Raw genomic sequence first — 25,372 nt, 5'->3', positions numbered from 1 at the left:
CCTATACATTGGTCCCTTCATGTTGTCATGTGGTTTTTTTATGTGTTTTTTTTCTCTTCCGCGAGGTTATGTTTTCATCTTGTCCCATTTTTTTTTTGAAATTTTGGTGACTAATTTGTTGCATTTTTGTTTACCCGTGGCCATCTCGTGCTCTTTTCAAACCTCAACTTGTAGGTTTTGTTTTTAGGATACCTTCCTTTGAACATGGTCAAACTTTCTTTCCAATAATGAAAACTATCTGTGAATTTGATAACAATTGTTTACGAACCCTGACGACACCTTAAATATGCTACGTTCGCAAACATTCATCGCTCAGTGAGATATTCCTTTACAGGACGTGAAATCGTTTCGTTGTTAGATTTACCGTATGATCGATATTTCTTCACCTACATTGAATTTCATCCATTTCATCCATCTACTGTATAATTTTACCTATAATATATTCGAGTCAAACCTGTTTGAATTACTAGGTATCACTTATTGCTCTCTTTCTGAAAATACGCAGCAAAATCAAGGACTGGAGATATGAGAGAATTATAAAGGGCCTATCTCACTGGAGGAAACATCGCTTGGACTCATGCGACACAAAAGACCCCCAGAAATGGCTTGTGCTCTCACCAAGAAGGTGACTCCAGGGCGACATCAATACGTCTTCAAACAAGGTGACAACTTATTCGCCCGGAGGTCGCGGAGACATCTCCGTAACACCTCCACATCGTCACCGGTAAGTGGTCATGGGTCTCCACAAGGTTGCGGTGATGTCTCGGAGACGTTGCAGACAAAATTAGTCTGCGCCTCTCTTAGCCGCAACAAAAGAGATGTCGCGGAGACGTTTCTGAGACCAGTTGGAGATCGGAAAAGTTTCCAAACACCCCAAAGAAAACGAGACCCGGCCATTGCCTCCAGGGGACGTCGCGGAGATGTTTCTGAGACCAGTTGGAGATCGGAAAAGTTTCCAAACACCCCAAAGAAAACGAGACCCGGCCATTGCCTCCAGGGGACGTCGCGGAGATGTCTCCGCAGCAAGCAAGACTTGAGTCGCCACCAGGTCGCCACCAAGTCTCAACACCAATGAGACACCCACTTAAAAGAAAGATCGACTAGAAGGATTAATGAACATTCACAATGTATGTTGATATCATAACCTAAGGTACTAAGTACTAAACACTGGCCGACATGCATTTCATAACTGTGTGACGTCAGTCAATGTGCTGGACGCTGATTGGATGGTGAATGCGATGATGGCCATCTGCTTCTCCACAGCTTTCCATCTCGTGACCTGGTCGGGGTCGTCGTCGATTTGGTACAAGGCGTCAACCAGAGCAGGAAAGGCGTCACCAGCGTAATAGTTGACGCTGCTTGGCGCGAATACCACGTGTCTGGGTAGGAGTAAACGGAAAATTCGACACACATGTCGTATGAAAGTTATAAGTATACAACTGTAAGTCTCTCAGGTTAACTCTTAAACTTCACTCTTAATTTCAAAGAGGTAATTATTATAAACGAAGAATATTGTCTTGATAGGAAAATACGATTTACAGTGATTTAAGACAGCAGCACATATCAAACACAAAATAGTAGTGTCACTATATGTATATAATATATATATATATATAGATGTGTGTGTATATATATATATATATATACCACTACCACTACACTACCACTGGTGTTTAGAGAAATTAGTGGGTTATTCTGTCTGACATGTCTGAGATTATGATGAATTAAAGCGAATATTATGATTTCATGTCTCCATCTTAATAATCAATTTACTCTTACTTTGTATTATTTTCTATAGATGGATTCACACTGTCATCCTAATTCTCATTTGTATGATACAATCAATTTCACACTTGTATGTTCAAATCTGTTCAGATTTCAGTGAGACACTGAAATGCTTCTTAACAGGAATTATTATATCGACTTCTTCCTACCGATGATTATTGTATTCTGAGTCATTTAATTGTTTGAGCGCTATTCAACCTATTTTTGTAACTTATGATTACATGTGTCGATATCACAACATGAAACAATTTAATTGCTGGAGCGCTCTTGAACTTATTTTTGTAACCTATGGTACGTTGATGAGTACATAGTATGTCGATATCATAACTTGTGTTAATACAAAGTAATTGAACACCATTGTTACGTAATAAGCTTGTCAATGTCCTCCTCCTTATGCGTGGGGTGCCTTGACTACATTGCGTCTACATGGCAACATCATTGTAAAGGGTACGCACTCTCATAGCAACCAATTCTGTGTATATGAGTGCGCGCTCTTAATGTTCAATTTATGTTTTGACATTGACATTCCGCGTCGAGACTCCTGAAGAAGGTGGATGGAAGCCACCGAAAATTTGAGTTGCTCAATAAACTCTATATTGGCGAAATATTGCATTACCGGTTTATTCTTCGTTTTATATATATATATATATATATATATATATATATATATGTATATATATATGTATATATATATCATATATATATATACAAATTTTCGAGCGTCTCGCCGCCCTTTCTCAAGTGTTGATACAAGGGCGGCGAGACGCTCGAAAATTTGTGTGAAGAAATAAACCGTTGGTGAATACAGCATGAACTTTGTTGCAGCTTTGTTACTTATCTTTTTATCTTGCCAACACGTGGACTACCTTATCAACATATATATATATATATATATATATATATATATATATATATAAATAATAAAAGAATGCTTAAGAATGCTTAAAATATGACACCGTAATAGATCTCCACCACGGACGAACGTGTTTGAAATAGTGTTTTAACAAGTACTAAAGATTAAACAGTACATCCGAGAGAAAAAAAAAGTATACCGAACTCTGACAAATGCTTTCACCAAGGGCGAAGGATCCCCGGGTTATGCATCTATGGAGGAGGGTTCCAAGACAGACAAAGCAACGACAGAAGAAGCTCTCGAAAACCGTTCCACGACTATCCAGAACGCTACTAAGAAGCTTCTTGCCGACGATATTTTGTTTGAAGACTAGTAAAACCCATTAAATTTCAGCTTGTGTCTACCTTTCACTGAAGTTTGACAGGGAAAGATGAGACGCACAGATCTCCCAACTTTTGCAACAAGTTCAGGACCTCCATACCGACATGGATGAGACAGAGCAATACTACAGGCAAAATTGCTTGCTATTTGTTGGAGCAGAGGAGAATAGGAACGAGTTCCAGCCATGAAATTTGAAACAACGGCCTAGGCATTGGGGTCCATTTATGACTCATAGGAACGGAATCACATCGACGGAAGCCATTGTCATCAGAGGAGCCATCGTCTAGGTCCCGTCGTTAACAAAGGTGTCTCTAAAGTCAACAGACAAGGTAAATCGCCTTCAAAAAATCATTACAAAATTTGCTATCTCTCGCATACGAGAGACAGGATCCATTTAGGTCAAGATTCGATCCGCGAAAGTACCGTGCGAGCAGCAGTTTGCACATAATCGAATGATAACATCCCCAACCTCACGGCTGTTTTGGAGACTGAAAAGGATCTTGAAGAAAAAAAAAACCTAAACCCCGAACGCAGGATAGTAGGATCCTTGTCAAAAGGCCATGTACATGTTACAAAGTCATAAAGTGAGCATTGCATTTAGTCTAGCAAGTAAAGTCTGACAGAGTATCCTGACATAGGAGCTTCTGCGCTATCTCCATAAATACATCATTTTGGGTTTTTTGTTTTTGTTTTAGTTGTATCACGTACTCTCTTCGGACACAGTCGAAGTGGACAAAATCTGACAATTTTCATGCATTGCCTGTTCGTGAGACTTTGAGATAGAGACGCTACGTTGGCCTATACGTATTGGTCAGTGGAAAGGAGTTAGATAGAACGTGACCACAGCAGATAATATTATAACTAACATATCGAATTGCCGAAATGCAATGTGTTGGAAGACTTTTAGGTCAACCAGTATCGATATTGCTCTACATGAGCTCTGCGAGCTGGAGCACTAAACTGTACGATCTAAAAGTGAGTTGAGTTCTGATTATGATGGATCTTGTAGCGCTTGCCTCAGCCATTTCCTGTCCGGAAGTCCAGCGGGATCGATGAATGCCCGCTCGAGTTGAATCATCTGGTCGTTGACTTGTCTAACCACAAAAGGACTGTCGAAGAAATTATATATAAATACAGCCACTTATTGATATGTCTTGTATTACGATAAATGATGATTACGTTACCATTTTATTTCACTAATCTAATAATTGATTCGAATAGTAATGGCAACAATAATGAAAGCGATAAAGATTATGGCTATAGTCATTGATTTTTTTTTTCACAATGAAAGGAACGACCTCTCTACTGACGTGAGTAGTGCCCTCCATTAAGTCCCTGTCAATCCATTCAAATTCAAATTCAGATAGTTTATTTCCATGCAAGTTAATGCAGAGTAATATGCATAACGTTTACATTACCATTTGTGTAAGGAATTTTTGAAAGAATTTCAAACAACACAAACTTCAACGATATTGTGCAATTCAAGTAATATCATTTTTGCATTTCGATAATTGAACAAATAAGGAACTTTAGTTTTATGTGTATTTACCATTCATGGAAAAGAGACATTCACAAGAGAAGCATAGATTGTCAATTTTGTGAATTATTCTAGGAGATAAGGGCGAACTCGATCCATCGCTAAACGAATCAGGATTACATGATATCTACTTCAGCACCTCGATCAAAAGGGACAGTACAGATGTAAAATCTTGCCCCGAATGTCATCGTTTGCTGGTTTTAGACTTAACCTCTCCCTTTCTGTCTCTCTCTCTCTCACTATGCCTCAGTGCCCTGGTTTTCAGTCACTTCTTTGAGATACTGGTTCGAGTAAACAGGGTGAGTTTCTAGTGACATACTACCAATAACCAACAAACAGACAAAAAAAAAGTCTTATAAAAATGAGGTAATGAAGACAAAGTCATAGATTGGAGTGAGGCAAACTTCCTTTGAACCAGACCCTAAAGTTGTATGGAAATAGCTATCAAAATCACATCATAGGCATTTTTTGTCTTCTTGAAACACGATGTATTTTTTAATTTTCATGCAAATGAGATTTTGTTTTTGTCAATATCCGACCAGAGAAAAAATTCAAGGTGACATGATTTGATCAGTTACTTTATTGCTTTAAACGTCCGCCAAAAAAAAAAATACCTGTGGGCAAAAATGCATTCATTCCGTAAAAAGTACTTGCTTAAGAAATTGAAGTAGAAAATATTGCTGATTACGGTAGTGCGATCTCAGCTGAGTCTTTACTTACTCGTTCTGATGGATTTCTTGAAGACGATTTTCAAAGTCTTCCGCCGCAGTTGTGAAATTAGAGAGTGCCGAGTAGACGTAATCTGTTGGGGAAACAGAGTTGTAATTCGCTATCAAATGCACTCGTTTTATGTTTAGAACTATGAGTTTGATTAACAGGTGATGGGAAGGCGCTGGTGATGGATGTGAATAGTTTCATGACCAATATCAGTCCTACTGTGATTGCATCATTTCGTTTGAGAAATAATTACTCAGTCCTTGTTGCATCTGTGCTCTCTCTTAATCTGATATTAAGCAGTCTGCTAAATCTAACCAGATACTTGAGCATTGCTACAGCAGCTTCTTGGGAAAACCGCAATAATGGCAGTTTCTGGTGTCATTGAGCTTTATGTCAACATTTTTCTTTAAATTGTGGGTTTTTCATTTTATTTTTCTTTCTAAATCTTGCTCATAAACCTTGAACTACGCACATGTCGAAGAAAAAAACCAACAACAACCTGTGTCACAAAAAAAAGGGCTGGGCAACACCATAGATTCATTTCATTGTCTGATCAATACGACAGATGGGAAGTAATGATCATACTATGATTCTCTATTCCGTTCCTACCAAAAGTAATGCCGTTTGTTCTCATCTTGTCTCCGTATTCTTCATTCAAATTATCGATCGATGACGTCAGTTTGTTTGCATAGTCGAGACAGCCGAACGGCAGCACAACGGAGTCCGCAAGATCTCGCGAGAATTCTAACATCACCCGGGCAACGGCCCGGTGGCGCCAAAAGTTCCAGTCGATGAATGTCTTTACGAGATAAAACGTCTCGTATACAGAGTGGTAGACGGGGTATGACGAAATGGACAGGCTCTGCGATACAAAACATTCTCTGAAGTAAATGATAACTTTCTGTCAATTGATAGTCTGGTTAATCTGCTCTTTTAAGTTGCTTTGAATAATCTGAGGCAAATGCTGAAAATCTCAAGTACTTCAAATCCTATGTCAAATTCTGTCTCGTTTATCCCTCGATCTACGAGAAATATGAGGGAAGAGGTAACGTACAAACTGGTACAGATGCAATAAAGACTTGATAGAATTTAATTCCAAACTCTAACATGAATACTTTTGCTATATGTTTAAACATGTTTGCAACTAGGTAAATAGATGTTCCCCTTTTCTTTCCTTGGGGTATCTATCGCCTCAGGTCGTAATTTACGTAGTAGGATTTTTAAAAGTGTGCATTTATTGTCGTCTACATGTACTTTGCTTTTCCCACAGTGAGCGAGATTTTTTAAATATTTAGTGATATAGTTCGTGACAATGGCAATGGTAGGCCTAATGACAGCAATGACCAAAATGACAAATCTACTCTTAAATTAGTCCCAGGCCCGCCACTGACAAAGAGTTTCACAACAGTGAAATCATCAACTCGTTTGATAATCTGTTTATTTGAGCTTTATTTAGCAAGTGTCGGAATTGATTCGTGCAAACAAGTCATTCGTGTTGTTTTCAAGAGATATACAATATTAGCACTCTCTGCTATCAGAACATTGTCGCCGTGTTATTGAACAAGAAAGACGACAAATCTGTATGTATGTATTTTCTGTTTAATGAAATAATGATTATACGCTAAATTTTCACTTACAGAATCATAAGTATATGTCAGGTCTGTACATGGTACACCAATGCGGTACATGAAAGGGGCGAAATCGCTACCAGAGCCGAGCACGGGGACACTGCAACGAAAAACAAAGATAATCATAAAACAATCATAAGTTGAACAGTGCCAAAAAAAAAACAGCTTTAAGCTTAATATCCCAGCACTACTTTATTTTTCATCACACCAAGGTACAAATATTTACACCGTCGTTCTTACTATTCAAAGTCTTTAAGGCTCGAAACCTGTAAAATTACGTTATTGTTTTCCTGCACGTACTCCACGCTGAAATCAGGGTTTTCATCTCTATAGTAATTTTCAAGACGGCTTTTAGTAGTGCCATTAATGCTTGCAATATTTACATTGTTACAAACCTAAATCTGTGTATATGAACTGTGAATGCAAAATGCATTGCATATAAGACAAGTGACATTATGACTTGTTTCATGTGTGTGTGTAAATGTGTTTACATATGTGTGTGTGTGTGTGTGTGTGTGTGTGTGTGTGTGTGTGTGTGTGTGTGTGTGTGTATAGGGCACAAATTTGGAAACTTCTATTTGCAATAATTATTGGTTTAGATTTTGAACTCAGAAATTATTAAGTAGGCGATACACATTGTCCTAACAATGTTTTGGTCTCATCAAACCAAGCTTGTCTCATCAGTGTTAAAACTTCTCTACCAACGGGTAATGCCATTATCAAGATCCGCCTTATTACAACGCTCCCACACTAGTTCGAGTAAAGAATCGAAAATCTGTGGCGAGAACATTTAAAGATAGCCTTTCAGGAATGAAATATTACAAAGATTTTCCTTTTATTAATCAATCTTATTTCTCGATATCGTCTCATTTCTCCATCTCTTCTTTTCCCTCTTATTTCAATTTATCTCATCTATTCCCTCTCTTCTTATCTCTATCTCATAATTGGAAGTTTGGTTGTAGTTGTTGTTTTGGTAGTATGCTATTTTGATATATATTATTTAATTTAGATTCCTCACTTTGGTTCTTATGACTACTATGTATTTACTATTTGTTGCAAATGACATACAAAGATAAACGTATACATATGTATTCTTATTTATGTTGCACTGTATTATACTTTTCGATCATTTTTTTGGTGTGTTCCAAAAAAAAAATATATAATTTTTCTTTTTTTACGTAAAAATCATTGTAACTCAGTTATGTGTGCTTCTTTGCTTTTATGAACGCAAAGTGGAAAGCGAATCAAATCAAATCAAATCAAATTAATTATGATTGTCTTACTGGGGCAGTCCGTTGCCATTGCTGTCAGGGTATCTCTCCCGCCAGAGATCGTAAACCGTACGTTCTCCCGTCTCCCCGTCAGGGACCTGTAAGGGGAATGGAATTGAACAATCTTGCAAATTAATCTCATTAATCCAGTATCTATCACATGTAGTATATATCTATCGCATGTAAACCAGAGAGACCACGTAAGTGATGATTAGGTGACTTATCATGATCATCATTTTTACACTGTAATTCCTTCGTTTAAACTAAACAGACAAGAACTAGAAGCATCATCATCTATCTTGTTTAAAATGACAGTTTTCGTCACAATCCCATGAGTGCAATCTTCATTCAGCTGTGTTGACAACATAATTACACATGTACGCAAAGAACATTAGTTTAGTCTGGCCGTTATTTCGGAAATTTGTGGATACTAACATCTAATTCAAAGCAATTCTCAAGCCTTTAATGATTTAAGATCATATTGAAAGATCCTCTCTCTCTCTCTCTCTCCCTCTATGTTTGCTTTTCATGCCAATATTCTCGCTTTGTTATTCTTAGATCTCCACATGGAATTTTGATGGCTATCATTTTCATGAAAATTCACGTCAATTCTATTCATATATCCTAGCTTTTCGTGATAACATGCTAACATCACTTCACTCTGCTTTGAGGGCTAAAAAAATCAGTGTAAGAGATACATTGTGAAATGAACAGAGTTTATGCAACACTGCTTAAACAATATAATTACGAATCATCAAAACAAGCAGATTTGGCTTGTACGTCACGTATTTGTAACCTATACTTTACAGGCTTTGCTTCTGTAAGTGTCCCTTCATAATGATTTACTATATTTCGCTACTTCAAGTAAAACTGTATCATTTTATATTGTTTCATATCTCTGCGAATATTTTTATGTTGTTTTATAATGCCCATCGTTTATGTCTGTTAAGGAACATCTAATCAGATCAAAAACAAGTGAAAATAGATATTATGTTAGCACTTCAAACGGCCAGAGAACAGATAGTTCCAACAAAGGCTTTGAATAATAATGCTTTGCATTATATTCTCCCATTTTGCTAGATGCAAATAAACTATTATCTATTTGAATTGAAAAAGTAAACAATTTACAAGAAGTTTTAAGTCAGAGCACGTTCTAAAATCTACTTTGTTAAGTCGTGTGATTACTACCTTTGGTTGCAAATTATTGCATTCTATAAACATTCCGTCAAGAAGCCCTATTTTTTTTTTGCACATTTGTCTTTTTAAGACGTTTGCTGTAATCTTTGTGAGTTTCAATACAGAATGTATGCAGAAAGAAAACTTTAAAAAAATGGCGAGCTACAGTTTTTCATAATTTCTGACCATCCCGAAAGTAAAGTCTTGATATTTCAGTTTCAGTCAATCAGGTAGTCTGAACCATTATTTTGTTTGCTTGTTTCTTACCAATTATTTTGTCTGAACTGAGGGCTCTTTCATAATGGATTCATCCACTGAAAGAGTATGGCGCTATTCATTTTGGAATATTTTGGTACTTTGAATCAGAATAATAGTGTACTTTATGTCTTGTTTATGCGTTAATGTAATGCATGTGCTTATTTCTTACCATTTTTTTTTTCAAAGTGTATCTGAACTGAAGGCTGTTTGCGAATGGAATCATCCATCGAAACAGTATTGTGCTATTCATTGGGAACAATGATGATGGGCTTTAAGCAGGAAGGTGTTCCACCTCCCTGGTTTGAGACAATAGCGTTTTACCAGGGAGGTGGTCCCACCTCTCTGGTTTTACACAAACTTCATTTCACTCTCTTTTTCTTCGTTTGGCAGAAGTCATGGTCCTTAAAATCAAAGACGTGTCTGTAGATGCACATTACTTGGTACCTTCTTGGTGGCCTCGAAGAGTGCTTGTTGCAGAAGAGGCGTGGTCTTGGCTCGGAACGTGTTGTTCCCATTGACGGCAATGTCCGTGTTGATGTAGGCCACCGCACGCTCACCGAGTACCTTCTGGTATTCCTGTGTCCGGAGGGAAGTATTTAGTATACGGATTCAGAAACGACCACGCTAATACCATGTCTTGATTCAGTGAGCTCGAAAAAAAAAATCTTTATCGTGATTATTCGATGATGAATCACAGTGCGAGAGCTAATCTTTACATGGTAGGCCTACTTAATTCATCTATACACACCCAGCCACCACATTACCAGCGTTTAACATGATTGTGTACTCTTTTCTGATAATATTTTGTCACAGTCATTCGCCTTTAAATATGCTATATTACTAAGTACTTGATAATCTTCCCAATTGGAGGTTTTAATGTGTGTCTTACGTGAGTACATTATGTATCTGAATGACAGATGTATCCTTGGACCTACGCATATTTATCAACAGCTGTCTTAACCCTAACCAGGCCGGGCTTTTTGGGGTGTTCTGTGGCCGGGGGAGGGTTGATTCAACCCCCATCCCCCCGAGATCTCGGCCGTCGATCGCACAATCCATCGCACGATCGCCCTGAAAATTGGCACATACATTACCTGTCGCGTAAACTGCCAACTATAAAAGAAAAAAATGATTTTTTTTAAATTTTTTATATTTTGTATTAATTAATATGCGTGAAATCATAAATTTTGCTCTAATTCAGAAAAATAAAGCTCATTGCATCCTAATTTTTGGTGACATCATTCCTTGTAGCATTCCTAACAATGCACTTGAAAAAAAATCTGGTATCAAAACTAATTTCTTATATATTTTATTGTTTTATGAATGTCTTATGTATTTCTTTGTTTTTCGACCTTTTGTTTTTTCACTTTTTTCGCTAAATTTATGACAGAACCAATTTCAAACATAATCAGGGTGAAAATAATTGATTTCAGCCCATGAAAGTGAAGATAATCATATCTTTATTGATTAGGTGAGAAAATTTAATTTGCATGGACTTTATACACAAAATCAGGTTTTTGAGCCATTTTCGGTCTGACAGGCATGTATAAAAGTTCGTGCAGCGTCGTAACGTTATGCGCAATTTTCGCAAAAATGGTGTCCAAAGATGTGCGAGACTTGAAAGTAAAAAGTCAGCGAACAGCGCGGTCAAAAAATTTCGCGCGGCGGAATAGTCGCGAAAAATGTCGAGGGGTGGGATGATTCACCCCCCCCCCCCCCCGGCCCTTTTAGGGTTAATGAATATGTATAAATATGTCGCTCTGACGAGGACCTAGCTGCGAGCTTTTTCACCTGAAATCCAGTCTTGCGCGCTTGGGACATTGCTATGTCAAGCTCGAGCAACCGGTCGGTTTGTCAGAAACATTCCTCTTTCACAAAGGTGAGTCCGTTAAAAGAAATATCAATGTGCCGAACACACCAAATGGGCAACTGAATTTGACGGAACCCTAAAACGAGTTCTACAAATTTCACCCACTGCAGCTCTGGTTTAGGTACTAGTATTTCGGTACAAAATGACTCAGACACAAGTTTCTGGCTGCGCATGCGATTGCCGTATGGACAGGAACAATCCATATGCGTTCATTATAGAATCGCATCAGTGATGGATATCGAAGCAGAACTACATACGAAATCTGTGAGGACAGCTCTTGACATTCTCACCTCCACGAACTCTGTTGAACCGAGAAGGCCATACTCTTCAGCTCCCCAGCTGCAGAACATAACCGTCCGCCGAGGGCGCCAGTCTAGACAAGTTGGGACAAAATGAGGAGGTTAATGTAAAGTAGATTGATACCATAAGAACCCGACAGCATAATCACACTTTCTTTATACGTTTGTATTTGCTACTGAAGCTGGAGAAAAAAAATGTAAGGACCTACAAACAAAACTAAACTAAATGTTTGTTGTTCGTTGCATACTAGGATCATGGAATCACACGCTCCAAAAAAGCTCGATATGTTTTACCGTCTATAAAGTCTCTAGTGTATTTACCAATTAAAACGTTATAGATTTTCGGAGCTACGTTAGGTCCATTGGCACAACATACATTTCCATTTTAATTGCTATTCGAATGATTGTTTGTGATTGATATTTTTCAGAAGAAATACTGGGAAAAGTACAGAGAAGACACAATTCTTGTAGGTTGACCTACCTTTCTTCAGCATCTCGCCGTAGACACGCGCGCTCTCCATGAGGACCGCTGTACCACTCGACGGGTCCACGGCACCGTACACCCAAGCGTCTCTATGATTACCCATCAGTACGTACCGATCTAGAAGGGAAATCAGGTGGAGTCGGTTTGGATGTTCAATTCGGAAATTCTCTCGGCATGTTTGGCTAAACTTTTTTTTTTTAGATTTCCACCTCATGTGGTTTCTTTGTGTTCATTTACGTCGGTTCTTTGGAGACAACATGACTTCTACTATTGCGATTTTAGAATGATTGATCGACTAATTAATTTTGTATTTTCATCTTAAAGGGGATGGCTAGTAACTGATCAGTGGGAATCAGTGGAAATGCTGGAGGATGATTGTTCCAATCCTTGTGGGATCCATTTAAGAGTACACTATATATCTATTCTTGTGTGAAAATTATTTGCTTCAGAATGGTCTCATAATATTCAAGTAATGTGCAGCTTAATGTTTCCAGGTAAGCGTCCCTGGTCAGTGACGGGGCATTAATCTGCACATTACTTGAATATGAGACCGTTCTGAAGCAAATAATTTTCACACAACAGTAGATAAATAATGTACTCTTAAATGAATCCCACAAGGATTAGAACAATCATCCCTCAGCATTCCCACTGATTCCCACTGATCGGTTACTAGCCATCCCCTTTAATAGCCTCTGTTCCTTGAGACACATTGTACAAATACATGAACAATTGACAAATTTGTCTGTGGTACAACTACATTTCTTGTCATGGAAGCAGTACTTTTTTTTTGGGGGGGGGGGGTATGGTTATCACTCGTCCTACTCACCTGGTTCGATGGCTCCGTTGATGATGCCAATGACGTCATATGTGGTTCGAATCTCCCTTGAGGTATGAATACTCATCTTTACCTTCCTGTGTATGGTGTATTATATTTCAATGGAAACATTATTAAGCACTAGACGGAGCTGCTAAGAATACACGTAAATAACCTCACACCCGCACCATAACATAAATTACGCACACAATGGCATGTACACAAACATTAAATACATTTAATTCCACACGACTTAATCATACACTTCACCATCTTGATTCAGGTACATTGCAGATTAAGTTAGACTTAGTGTGAATTATTGTACATCCATCAGATCTCTTATCATTCCCACATTTCTCATATCATTTTCCCATTCTCTCTCTGTAATGCTGTGCTACGTTTTAACCCTGAGGCCCGAATTCACGAAGGTGGTACAAATGAAACCATGGTTTGAAACAAAAACCATGGAGCGCCAAGTGTCGCACGGAGTATTTCGTTACGAAATTGTTCATTTCGTCGACAAAATGACCGTTTCGTTAATGAAATTGTCATTTCGTGGACGAAATGTTCATTTACTTACAAAATGTTGTCATTTCGTTACAGAATAATCATTTCATCGACGAAAAGACTGATTTCGTAACGAAATATTCCGTGCGACACTTGGCGCTCCATGGTTTTTGTCCATGGTTTAAACCATGGTTTCATTTATACCACCTTCGTGAATTCGGGCCTGAATGTTTAAAATCATTAGACATAATTAACGATTAGAAATGATGGCTTTACACGCTGTTTCCCAAAGTTCTGTCCCAGCACTCACCTCTCTGGGTTGACAAACCCGGGTCCAAATCGATAGGTGACATCCAGGTGTCCCCGCCAACTAGTATGCACTACATCTCCAGTCATCTCGCTACAGTGATGCGGGCAGAGGAGGGGTGATAAATCGAAAAGAGAACCGAAAGGTTTATAACATTTTTGTGGACGTGATATAAGTTGAAACTTAGCTACTCATGTCGATATATATCATGAAAAAAAAACCTCAAAAACAGGCACACCAATACTCGTCTAAATAAATGCTAACATGAGATTGAGCCGGATTTCCCACCCCTCTTTTTCATTTGAGGGGCCATTCCGATACCTGTCTCGATACACACTCTCACACAACACAAAGAGCTCTTATCAAAATTGATTTTTTTTTTTTGGACTGGAAATGGTATGACAAACAAAACAAAATTCACTAACACGCAAAAGTCAAGCCATGTCGTTCACAGAGCAAAAGATCCAGCATTTAAGTACATGCACAGTATATATATATTCTTTTTTTTTTGGGGGGGGGATGGATGAGATTCAAGAATTCTGCACAGTCAGTCAAGATACTGTGGAAAATTTGGGGAAAATTCTAGGTACATCCGTCAGAAGAATGGGTAATAATTTTCGTCAAGACCTTACCATTACAATAATTATCATATTCAGAAGTACGGAAGTTGGGGTGAGAATGGTAATGAGCAACCATACTCATAAGTGATACGGATGATATGTAAACCCAGAGGTACACTTGTAAGTATTGAAATACCTGAGAAGATAGCGAGCGTCCCCATATCCAATAGGATGTACTGGAATCTTAGGAAGTGCCGTCTCCTCGTCATTAATACGGTACATGTACGCTGGACGCGAGAGAAAACAAACTTAAGGCCGTGTCACACCTTTCCGGGCAAGCCTTGCGTGCGACTTGCGAAAAAAATTCTATCCGGAGGTCCCCGCAGATGACCCGCACATGACAGTACCTAGCACGTATCTCACCCGTAGTCGCCCTTACCGGCAGCACCTCGAAGGCAACTCCAACGCAGGTTCTTCTCAGTACCCATAAGTCGCTCGTAACAGAAAACGGGTCGGTTGCAAAGCTCTCACGCAAGTCACACGGAATGCACGCAAGTAGAAGCTATTAAAGTAGCACGTGTCTACTACGTAAGAAACAAGCGCGAAACTCGCAAACTTTCTTGTCCGCCCGCGGAAAACCTCCTGAGCGCTGGAAAATCCCTCCTCCCGACAAACCCGCGTAGTATGCCCGGAAAAGAGTGACACGGCCTTTAAGACCACTTCAATATAATTATATGTATATTGCATCTCCTAAAACTTTCGGTGGGTATAGGACTTTAAACCTCATTCAACAATACCAACAAATACAATCATGCATGACAACATTACTTCATTTATTCATTTATCAATTTATTTATTTATTCATCTATCTATTCATTCATTTATTTGTTTATCTTTACCGATGGACATTCATTCCTGTCAGGTTTCTCCGAAAGCTTGGCCAGATACGATAAAAACACTTTCAACAAACTCACTTAGCTTGGTATAAAGCATGTGACTTAGATAATACTATGTGATAACTACAAGAAATGTACAGATGTCGCATCGATGATGTGCTTTACCGCCAAAATTTATTCTTTCTATCTCTCTTTCTCTTTCTATATCTCCCTTGCATGGTGAAATTACTGAGATGTACTGTAACATACATTCTTTGTATATTGTCAAGAAAACATTGATGATCCTGTCACGCACCACTGACAGTTCTTACGTTTCGCCGGATAGCCGGGTGTAACCGGATCGCCCTTGGCATCACTAACGAAGGTATTCCCCCGCTGCGCTCCGGTATCCGGCAGCCACCAATTGTCCGGATAGACCGAAATGTCTCCATCGATTGCGTAATCGGCGGGATCGGAATAAAGAATGATTCCAATGGCACCCGCCGCCTGAGCGTTTAGTACCTACAGAGGAACATTCAACGCATTAATCCTCTCTCCCAAGTTTTTTTTTTTGTTTTGTTTCTGGTACTTACATTGTCACTCAGTTGATGGTGGGAATTAAGCATTCTCACCTTGTGTTCAAAGTCAACTTTTGCCAAGCCCCACAAAAGTAGCAGCAGATGTAAGCAACACTTGTATCATCCCTAAATGTAACTATAACAATTCAATCTTTCATGTTACAACGTTTAACCCTACATGTAATATCTACCTTCAATGTAATAGCCCAATCAACCGTAATGCAATAATTTTAACCCTAAACCTAACGTAATATCCACCCTACATGTGGTATATTTTTAACTTAAATGTCATATCACCCCCAAATGTAATACCCTTTAACCCTAAATATAATAGCGTCTATGTAGTATAACTTTTAACCTTCATTGTATAATATTGCCCCTGAATGTAATAACCTTTACCCCTAAGTGTAATATCGACGCTTAATGCATTAACTTTTAACGCTTAATTTAAAATTGATCATTAATCATGGTCAAAGGTCTTTATCTGTCTTTCGGCATCTTTGGAAACATATCACCACTATATTATGCATACATTTTAAACCCTGTCAACTTGATTGTTTTATAAAGTTACTTCATGATCAGCCACCATGGCTATGCGAATTGGAGTTAAAGGTCAAAAGACTTTATTTCTGCATGAAACACATACCCTACTGCCCCCATATCTTTTCCGTGTTATATTTGGGGTCAATACTACATTTTTAGTTAAAAGTTGTTACATTTAGAGCTGTCTCAATTGTTAAGAAATCATGAATAATTGGTATGAATATTGAATTGAATCAATTATCAAATTAAGATTAATAAACTATTACACTTTTAATAGGATTGATATTACACTTAGAATTGTTATTACATCATAAGGGAGTGATACAACCACCGAGTCGCTCCCTTTTACCTTGTTCCCACGAAACACCTTTCCGTATCTAGCGATGGCGATGCAGCCTGTGATGTTGATATCAGACCTGTTCTTAGCAAGAAAGTCAAAGTCTTCAGACCGCGCGTAGTTCACGTACACCAGGGGGCCCTGGATTTAAAAATAGTGGGATACAGCAAGACTGGGAGGTGATAGTTACGCAATCCGCACTTTGTACGGATGAAAACAAAATTCAAACCCAAGATTTCAGTTGTCCAATGTAACTTCTTCACCGAGTTGTGGATAACTTCCAGAAAGATATCATGTAAATTTCAAATCTCATCAAAATCAATTATTGTGTGGTTTTAATTAAATCTAACTGTAAAACAGGACGATACTAACTAGAGTCACAATGATACTCTATAGAGAGTCAAAGCACACCATATCACGCTAAAGCACTTTACCAGAGATGACTTTATTCATGCACTCGCAAGGTGCATTCCAACGAGGAAACGCATTGGTATAGTCAATGTTTTGATGGAGAATAAAGACTCCTGGTCGAGCTTCTTTATCAACCAGAGATAATTTGACTCAAGTTTCGGAATCCAGTCTAAAACTCTAATGTCCATTCGGTAGAGGCTTCATCTCCTCTCGGCTTTGAAATCACATATATATTTTCCTGGCTTTGTTGACGGACTGAATACAAGAACAAGACATAGCGACTCACTTCTGGCTCCCCTTTTGCCGAGTAGGCGTTGAATGGCGGGACGACATCCGGGTGATCATCCTCGGGTCGAAGAATTGCCTCATGTGGGGCCGAGGTGAAATTAACCTCTCCGTTCTCCGTTATCATCACCTGTATTTATATTTTGTTTGTTTTTTTATTTGTGTTGAACATTGCAAGAAGGGGAAAAAACCACGAAGCACTTAATCGCTTCGTGATGAACCATGCATGAACATAATTCGTAGTTTTCCTGCAGATAATTGGAAGTTACAAAGTATTAAGAAACACGAATCTGTTTATTCTTTGACAAAACAGCAACACCTTGAGCATTTAATTACTGTTGCTAACTAGGCGACTTATTCAATTTCACACGTACTAGTGATGACAACCTCTTTGAGCAAATATTTAACGACCTATAAAAAATGTCATGATTGTATGTCTGTTTGATTTTCTTGCAAGTACAGTAGTAATTTTTGGAGCATGATGTTATATGCTTTTCTTCTAGTCGTATATCTATGCACATTCACATTAAAATGGATTATACGAAGTTGGTCTTGCAGGATTTGAGAGAAAACTTTACAATATCTAAGTCTTATTTTGCTTAGCGTCTTTCCACTAAACAAAAACTAAATGAATAAAAAAATAGAAGCCGAACTCAATGAGTGATTGATTGAGAATTTGTGAAATACCCTACTTTGTTCGGATTATTCGTGTCCGGATAGGCAAGGAGGACGTCATAGGCGAGTAACCGAACCGAATCGAACCCGTAACTCGTCCATTGCTCTACCAGCATATCAGCATTTTCCTTTTCTGCCGCTGTTCCGGCTAGATGAGGACGGCTGGTGAGACCCCTGTAAGAAAGAGAGGATATTTCCAGGTGAACTCCATACGACCATAATAGCTATTGCAGAGGAACATTTCAGAGCTGTAGCAAAACATAATTTCCAACATTTCTTGACTTCAATGATATTCTGGTTATATGCACCCACGGACGTGCACCTATATGAGCACCAAAGCCCAGCAGCAACATCAGCTGAATCCCTGATGAAGGTCTATTAATCATTATTAATTACTATGCACAAATTACTGCGTACAAATCTACGAGGATTTCTGTTGTCAATCGGCATTCAAAGCACACAAAGAGTTAAACGAGCTGAAAGCTGTGACAAGAAAGTCCCTGTTGAAATCTAGTTGCGCCTACCTGCGTACCGCTCGTTCCTTCTTCTCATTGCGTGTATAACACACACACACACACACACACACACACACACACACACACACACACAATGTATATGTATAATACAGTTCGACCCCGATTATCCGGCCTCCTTTTATCCGCAAATCTCTATTATGCGAACGCGTTCACGCAGTGAAGGACTTTTTTTTTTCATCCAAAAATTGAGAAAAAAAACAGTGACTTTAATATCTTTTCATGGATCTATTTCACTAATTTCATAAGATGTGCATGATAGGTTTCTCAATATCTAATGAGGTAAAACATGTATGATTTTCACATAAAGATATACTTTATTTTTGTGAAGAAGGGACTACAATTTTGCGCAGGCTAGCATAGATTACACCACCGTTGCGGGGTACGCTACCTGCCTAGCTGCCAGTGCACTGGGACGGCAGCTTGGACGGCAGCTATAAACATTATGCCCCAGTCACACAGTGCTTTACGATGGGTTACGTCCGCCGCGGATAGATACGGATAAGTGGACGCAGGTGGACGCAACGTGGACGCAGGCATCCGCAGGGTCGTATGTAGACGTAACTGTCCGTAAATCATTCGTAAAGAAACGCAAAATGACGGCGCCAAGCCTGCGAAAGTTTGAAATGTTCAAAATTTCGCAGAGGGAATCCACGGATGCTGACTTACGCAAGTAACCGTAACCAAACGTAACTACCCGTAACTGAACGGAACTATCCGTAGCTTGGACGCAGACCATCCGCAAAATTGTTTACCTCCCGTCCGTTTGCGTTCGTTTACGTCCACCGTAAGTATCCGAAATTAACCGCAAGTTAACGTATCACAACACTTTCGTCCGCTTACGGATTTTTGCGGACAGTTACGGATGCTGCGGACGTTTTCCGTTTTCCACTCGCATGGGAACACAGAGACTAGTGGAAAGCCACAAAAAGCGTGTTGCCAAGCTGCAGCGCATTTACCTGAAGGAATACTACAACACAGTTGGAGCGGTGGAGAGGCAGCTAACCGCATGGTCAAATTATGAAATTTCTACCACAAATGGTCATTTTATAGGTGGCACCCATATACTCAATGACATCGGTTGTCCCTTGGTGCTGAACTTTTTTTCTTGCACTCGTTAAAGGTGTATTTTTTTCGAAAAAGGCAATATTTTGGGTAGGGGATGGGGTTGCAGCATTTTATTCACTCTTTTGGCCGGGGAAGGTGTGGGACAGCGATAACTATATAAAATGAGAACGAATTTATTATTTCTCTTTATATACCTCATATATAGATTCCTCTCATCTGATTGGTTAAAAGTGGAGTCATGAAAATTGATAAGCATTGCTTTATTCTAAAAATCCCCTTAACATAACCCAATAAGTCATGAATATCGCTGCACAACGACAACGTTACCACAGTTTGTCTATTCCATGACTGTAAGTGATATTTTCTTACACTAATGTTTAACTTATCGATGTATATTGTATTTTATTTTGTGGTATAATTATGTTATGTATTCTTAATATTTATGACGTTTATTCATATTTGAGTTGCACTGATAAAATTTAAACTTCAAGTTCAAAATTTCATTTATCTTTTATTACTGTTAAGCAAATTAAAAGATTACGAAATTTTTTCACAACTTGTATGTAATTCAATTTCAGTTTTCCCCAGTGTACAATGTAAGACGGTCCAATATGTGATAACTTTGCTGTCATAATACACTGACTTAGCAGGGATCGTCACAGAAAACCATATTGTCCATAATTATTTATAACAATCTGTAACTATCCGTAACTACCCGAAAATATCCGCAACTCTCCGCAAGTGTTCAGAACTATCATGTACCAATTCGTAAGAATATCCGCAAGTGGACGCAAGTATTCACATCTGGTCGTATTTGTCCGTATCGCACGCTTTTTATCCCCGTATGTTTTGTAAAAATGTTCTGGTGACGGCAAAGGATCCGCGGGAGTCCGCAGAAAAAATGACTATTTTGGACGTAACGTCGGACGCAGAGCATTATGTGACTGGGGCTTCATGACATTGTGTCTCCCATATCCGGCCAATTCGCTTATCCGAATGAGCGCCGGTCCCGACATGGCCGGATAATCGAGGTCGAACTGTATACATATATATATATATATATATATATATATATATATATATATATATGTATATATATATATTTATATATATGTACATACATACATACATACATGTACATATATTATATATACACATATCAATATATCAGTGTATGTGGGGGTGTGATATTTGCCTGCTTTTTACAGCTAGAGTCAAATGTTTGAATTGTTTGATTTATAGAGTGGTTTAGTTTGATTACAATTTTGGGAGGTCATCTTAACAGCAACGCCAGAACTCTTCCCGTTCCCTGACGTGACAACACTTATATTCTTCTTAGAACAGCGACATACTTTTATTCTGTTTATTTCCATTGCATTTTCCACTACTTTAGCGATTTATTGTTTTATTGACCACGAATAACGAGATATACTCTTGATGGTGTTAGGATGCCCTTTATGCATCTCAATCCTGTTTTCGCAAACCTTACACACACACTACCTTCGCTTTATGATGATCGTATTTCTTTTACGTTATTTGATAGGTTTTCTGAAATATCAAAGTTTATTTACTTGTTATTGGCAGTCATGACTATCTTTTTTTATATTCTTCCTACATCGAATGCGGGAGGTTCGTAGCAAAGCTTCGTTCGAGTGTATGGTCCGTGTAATTTGTGACGCACATTTCAACCGTGTCACAATAGCTAGTGTATAAGATTCCTGACACTCGGTCGCAGGAGCCGAGCTCGAATCCAGTCCACTGCTTACGTCCTTGTATAAGATTTACTACCCTCGATGTCCCTTTCAACCCAGGTGTATGAATGGGGTACCCGACAATGCTAGGGTAATGATGATAATGGCACGGCCCGCTGTTAGAACAGCGTCAACACTGAAGAGGCTCCCCTTGATCAAGGAAGACCATATCATCATTATCATTATTAATCGAAAAGGCAAAATAAATCAGTTTCAAGTTAATTTGAAAATATGACCCTGGAAAGTGAAGAAAGTGTTGGGTATTTATCTTTCGTCTTAAACATAGGGCCTACACAATGTCCATATGAAATTAAGCAAGCATTTTTCATAGTCGAAATGATTGCAAAATACGGAAGAAGTGCCCCCCCCCCCCCATGTTTCCTAAATCTCCGTATAAAATGGGTACTTTTAGCGCTAAGAAATCCGGCCCGAGAATAATTATTTTTTTTAAAATTGGGTGTATTTGACTTCCATTGTTTCATGTTCATTCGCGTGTGTGTATACGTGTCTATTTGTTACTCCGTGTTTTCAGTATTCGTCCAGACCTTTTCCCCCCGTGCATTAACTTATTTTTCTATTGATGTTCTTTACCAGATTGGCCCACACACTGCAAGCTTTGTGTTTTTGGTGGTCCCTCCATTTTTCGTACTTTGCGTATTGTTTGTTTTAATTCCATCATTTCAGGTTTTATGACAATATATAATTACTATACGATGACGGTTCCACAATAACTGTACACTCTTCATTTTTATCGTTATGCTTCTGAAATCTCATTCTCTGTTACTAAAGAAAGAGAAATGTATACTATGTTCTTGTCGAAAAATGAAATAAAATGTGAATTGAATTGTTAGTGATGAAAAATACGCAATGTCAGCTTGATGAAAACACCCCCTCAGAAAACGGGAAAAAATACAGTTGAATGACTGTTGAATGACTCTCACTTTCTGGCACTAAATTGTACTCTCTTTTTTTTTTGGCTTGAAGCCCGCAGGTATACTCATACGTCTTTGAAACCACGATTATATCTGTATAACATTTATGTTTTTTATGTGCATGAAGAGGAACTGAAATTTCTTTCGGCACGTTCAGTGTTGCATGTGCATATCTTTCAGTGAATAGCAGTTATAGTCTTGGTGGTCTGTCATTCAGGATATTTGAGCAGAGTTTGAGAGGAAGAACCTTCTTGCAAATTTCAGGACAAAATTTACATAAGTTGGTTTACCTGGACACGAACACGAGAGACACTGAATCTGTAGTGGATTTTATAGGTATTTTGACATTTGATTTTCTGAGCAGTCTTGTCATGAACATATATGTCATCGGTGCCATTCCCTAGATCGCTCAGTGCGATTAAGATACCCAAAGTTTCAGCTATATGTTCCTAACTCTATACTATCGAAAAACGTGAAAAGTATATATGTAGGTAACAGTAACAATGGTTGGACGTGTTTCTTTTTTTTATACGACTGGATTTTAGATTACAAAAATAAGAAAGAAAGTCAAACTCCCGACGTACAAACTATTATCATCAATGTACCAATGCTAACAATAACATGATTTCAATAGAACACTCTTTCACTGCATTATTGTGGTTAGAGACATAAATGATTGCTTTGAGTATTTACATCTATTGGCTTTAAAAAACAGTGATTATCTGCAAACAATGTTAAAGGGATCATAAAGTTTTGGTTGAGACCTAATTTCAGGTTTCTAACATTTTTGGTGAGATAATGAGAAACCTCTTGTGAAATATGAAAGATCATGTAATTCCATGAGGAATTCAGCGTTTATTTGATGAAAATTGGTTTTGAAATGGCTGAGATATCCAAAACAGAGCGACTCTAATAAAGTGTGGGACCCACACTTTATTACTATCGCTTTGTTTCACTTTGTTTTTGGATGTTTCAGTCATTCCAAACCCGATTTTCATTAATAAACTTTGAATTCCTGTTAAAATGTTATGCTCTGTACTATTTCATAAATGTTTTCTTGGTTTCTCGTACAAAGTTAAAAGCCCAATTCTCATCTCCACCAATACTGTACCATCCCTTTATTAAATAAGGATGCATAATACGAGTAAAAACGTATGAATTGCAGGGAACGCGAAGATACAACCAAGGTTTAGAATGCTCTCAGGGCAGACACAGTGGCCCAGAACATATCCGTTTTCTTCGAAGTTTCCGCTGATAGGTTGTAGATGTGTCATTCAAGTACCCTACATTATTCGACCCACATCTGCCGGACTTGCATATAGGTCATCGAATCATTGCTGTCCAAACGAGATTCCAAACATATGGCCCGAATTCACGAAGGTGGTACAATTGAAACCATGGTTTAAACCATGGACGAAGACCGTATATTATGGGGCGCCAAGTGTCGCATGGCCTATTTCGTTACGAAATCAGTCATATCGTCGACCGAAATGATCATTTCGTCGACCGAAATGATCATTTCGTCGACGAGATGTTCATTTCGTTAACGAAATAGTCATTTCGTCGACGAAATAACTGATTTTGTAACGAAATAGGCCAGTCATTAAAAGGTCACGTTAATCACGGGCAAAACGAGGCTTACTTTTCATCTACTTTAACTGGACATTAAACCCTTTGCCTTTGCGTTGGTGTAATTGCAACGTGAGCGTGATATTGTTTCACTGGCAAATTCGAGTGTTGTGATAATTGAAAAAGGTGGACTATCACACTGCGGAACCAAGTGCTAGTGTGTAACAGTAGACTTCTTGTAATTAAGGACTGATCATTGACCGTTACATTTACACAAAATGAAAAAAAAAAGTTTAGTGCAGTTTACAGATGTTATTTTTGTTGTTATTCTGTGTAAATGGATCGCACGTTCAATCTGTCTTGTAATATACCAAGTCACCTTGTGTTACATACTCACAAAGTCTTTTATGATTCAGTTGAGAGAGAGAGAGAGAGAGAGAGAGAGAGAGATCGCCTACTGTCAAAAGATTAGTCAGACCGCGCCTGACTTTTACGCAACATCTGCATTTTATAGGACAGGAACTTTAAACATTGTCTATTTTTTTCATTGTGTAACCTTGAAAGTGACACCTAACATGGATGGGAAGTGCATTGGAAGATGTTACTGCATGCACCTGTTCAGTCCAACTGGGAAATTGTTTTAACAATGTCGACGGCGTGTCGATGTCGATGTATTCGTAAAAAAAATGAATTCGAACAGCCCAATTGCACAATGTAAAGCTGTTGCAAACGAATTACATCAAAAAATGTTTGACATTCTCTTACTCTTACAGCGTAATGTAATGCCAGACAATATCTGAACCAGAACATGCAAACAGCGCTGCATTGCTACCTATGTTTGATTGATTTCTGCAGTTTTGTCGAGAGACATGATCACGACAGTAATCGAAAATGACCTAATGGTGAACGAATTGATATTGTGAATAATGATTGTTATTGACATCATTATATGGACTTATGATTCGTTGAGTAATTTGTTGCATTCTGATATACGTTACGTAATATCACCGTAGATTCATTGCATCTTATCAACGCAAAAAACAAAAACATGCAAGAGATCGCAATCATAAGTAAAGCTTAACCCGGATGGTGATGAAATGACGCAACAAATTGTCAAGGTAACGAGAATATGCATTATGAGTCTGTAAAAGTCACCTCCACGTACCTCAGGTTACTTTCTATGTTCTCCGCACTGCATTCGTCGATCATCAGCTGTCCGATGTCCCCATTTTCGACGACTGAGATGGAGGCGCAAGCATCGTCTGCGATCCCGAAGTGACCGATGAGGATTCCAGTGGCGAAGAGGATCAGGGCGACGACGACCCAGATAATGTGAACGAAGAGAATGTTATCACGGTGAAGATTCAT

General features: G+C 38.5%; 1 protein-coding gene across 1 annotated transcript; it reads right to left on the bottom strand.

Annotated features, from left to right (window-relative positions):
• Positions 1-1,183: 1,183 nt before the first annotated feature.
• Positions 1,184-25,372, bottom strand: LOC139739503 (N-acetylated-alpha-linked acidic dipeptidase 2-like). Its single transcript, XM_071650111.1, has 17 exons — positions 25,170-25,372; positions 18,169-18,325; positions 17,478-17,606; positions 16,793-16,921; positions 15,655-15,844; positions 14,644-14,734; positions 13,891-13,980; positions 13,086-13,171; positions 12,257-12,376; positions 11,767-11,849; positions 10,051-10,182; positions 8,185-8,270; positions 6,911-7,001; positions 5,883-6,135; positions 5,277-5,358; positions 4,036-4,128; positions 1,184-1,379 (listed from the first exon to the last, which is right to left on the bottom strand). The coding sequence occupies exons 1-17, from the start codon at positions 25,370-25,372 to the stop codon at positions 1,184-1,186; spliced, it is 2,211 nt and encodes a 736-aa protein (XP_071506212.1).

The sequence above is a fragment of the Diadema antillarum genome, unplaced genomic scaffold (genome assembly GCF_040938485.1).
Source record: "Diadema antillarum isolate AM-2024a unplaced genomic scaffold, OU_Dant_1.0 scf00000029, whole genome shotgun sequence".
In the NCBI taxonomy this organism is placed as follows: domain Eukaryota; kingdom Metazoa; phylum Echinodermata; class Echinoidea; order Diadematoida; family Diadematidae; genus Diadema; species Diadema antillarum.
Note: the sequence above shows the minus strand (reverse complement) of the source record. Positions and strands in the feature narration are given on the sequence as shown.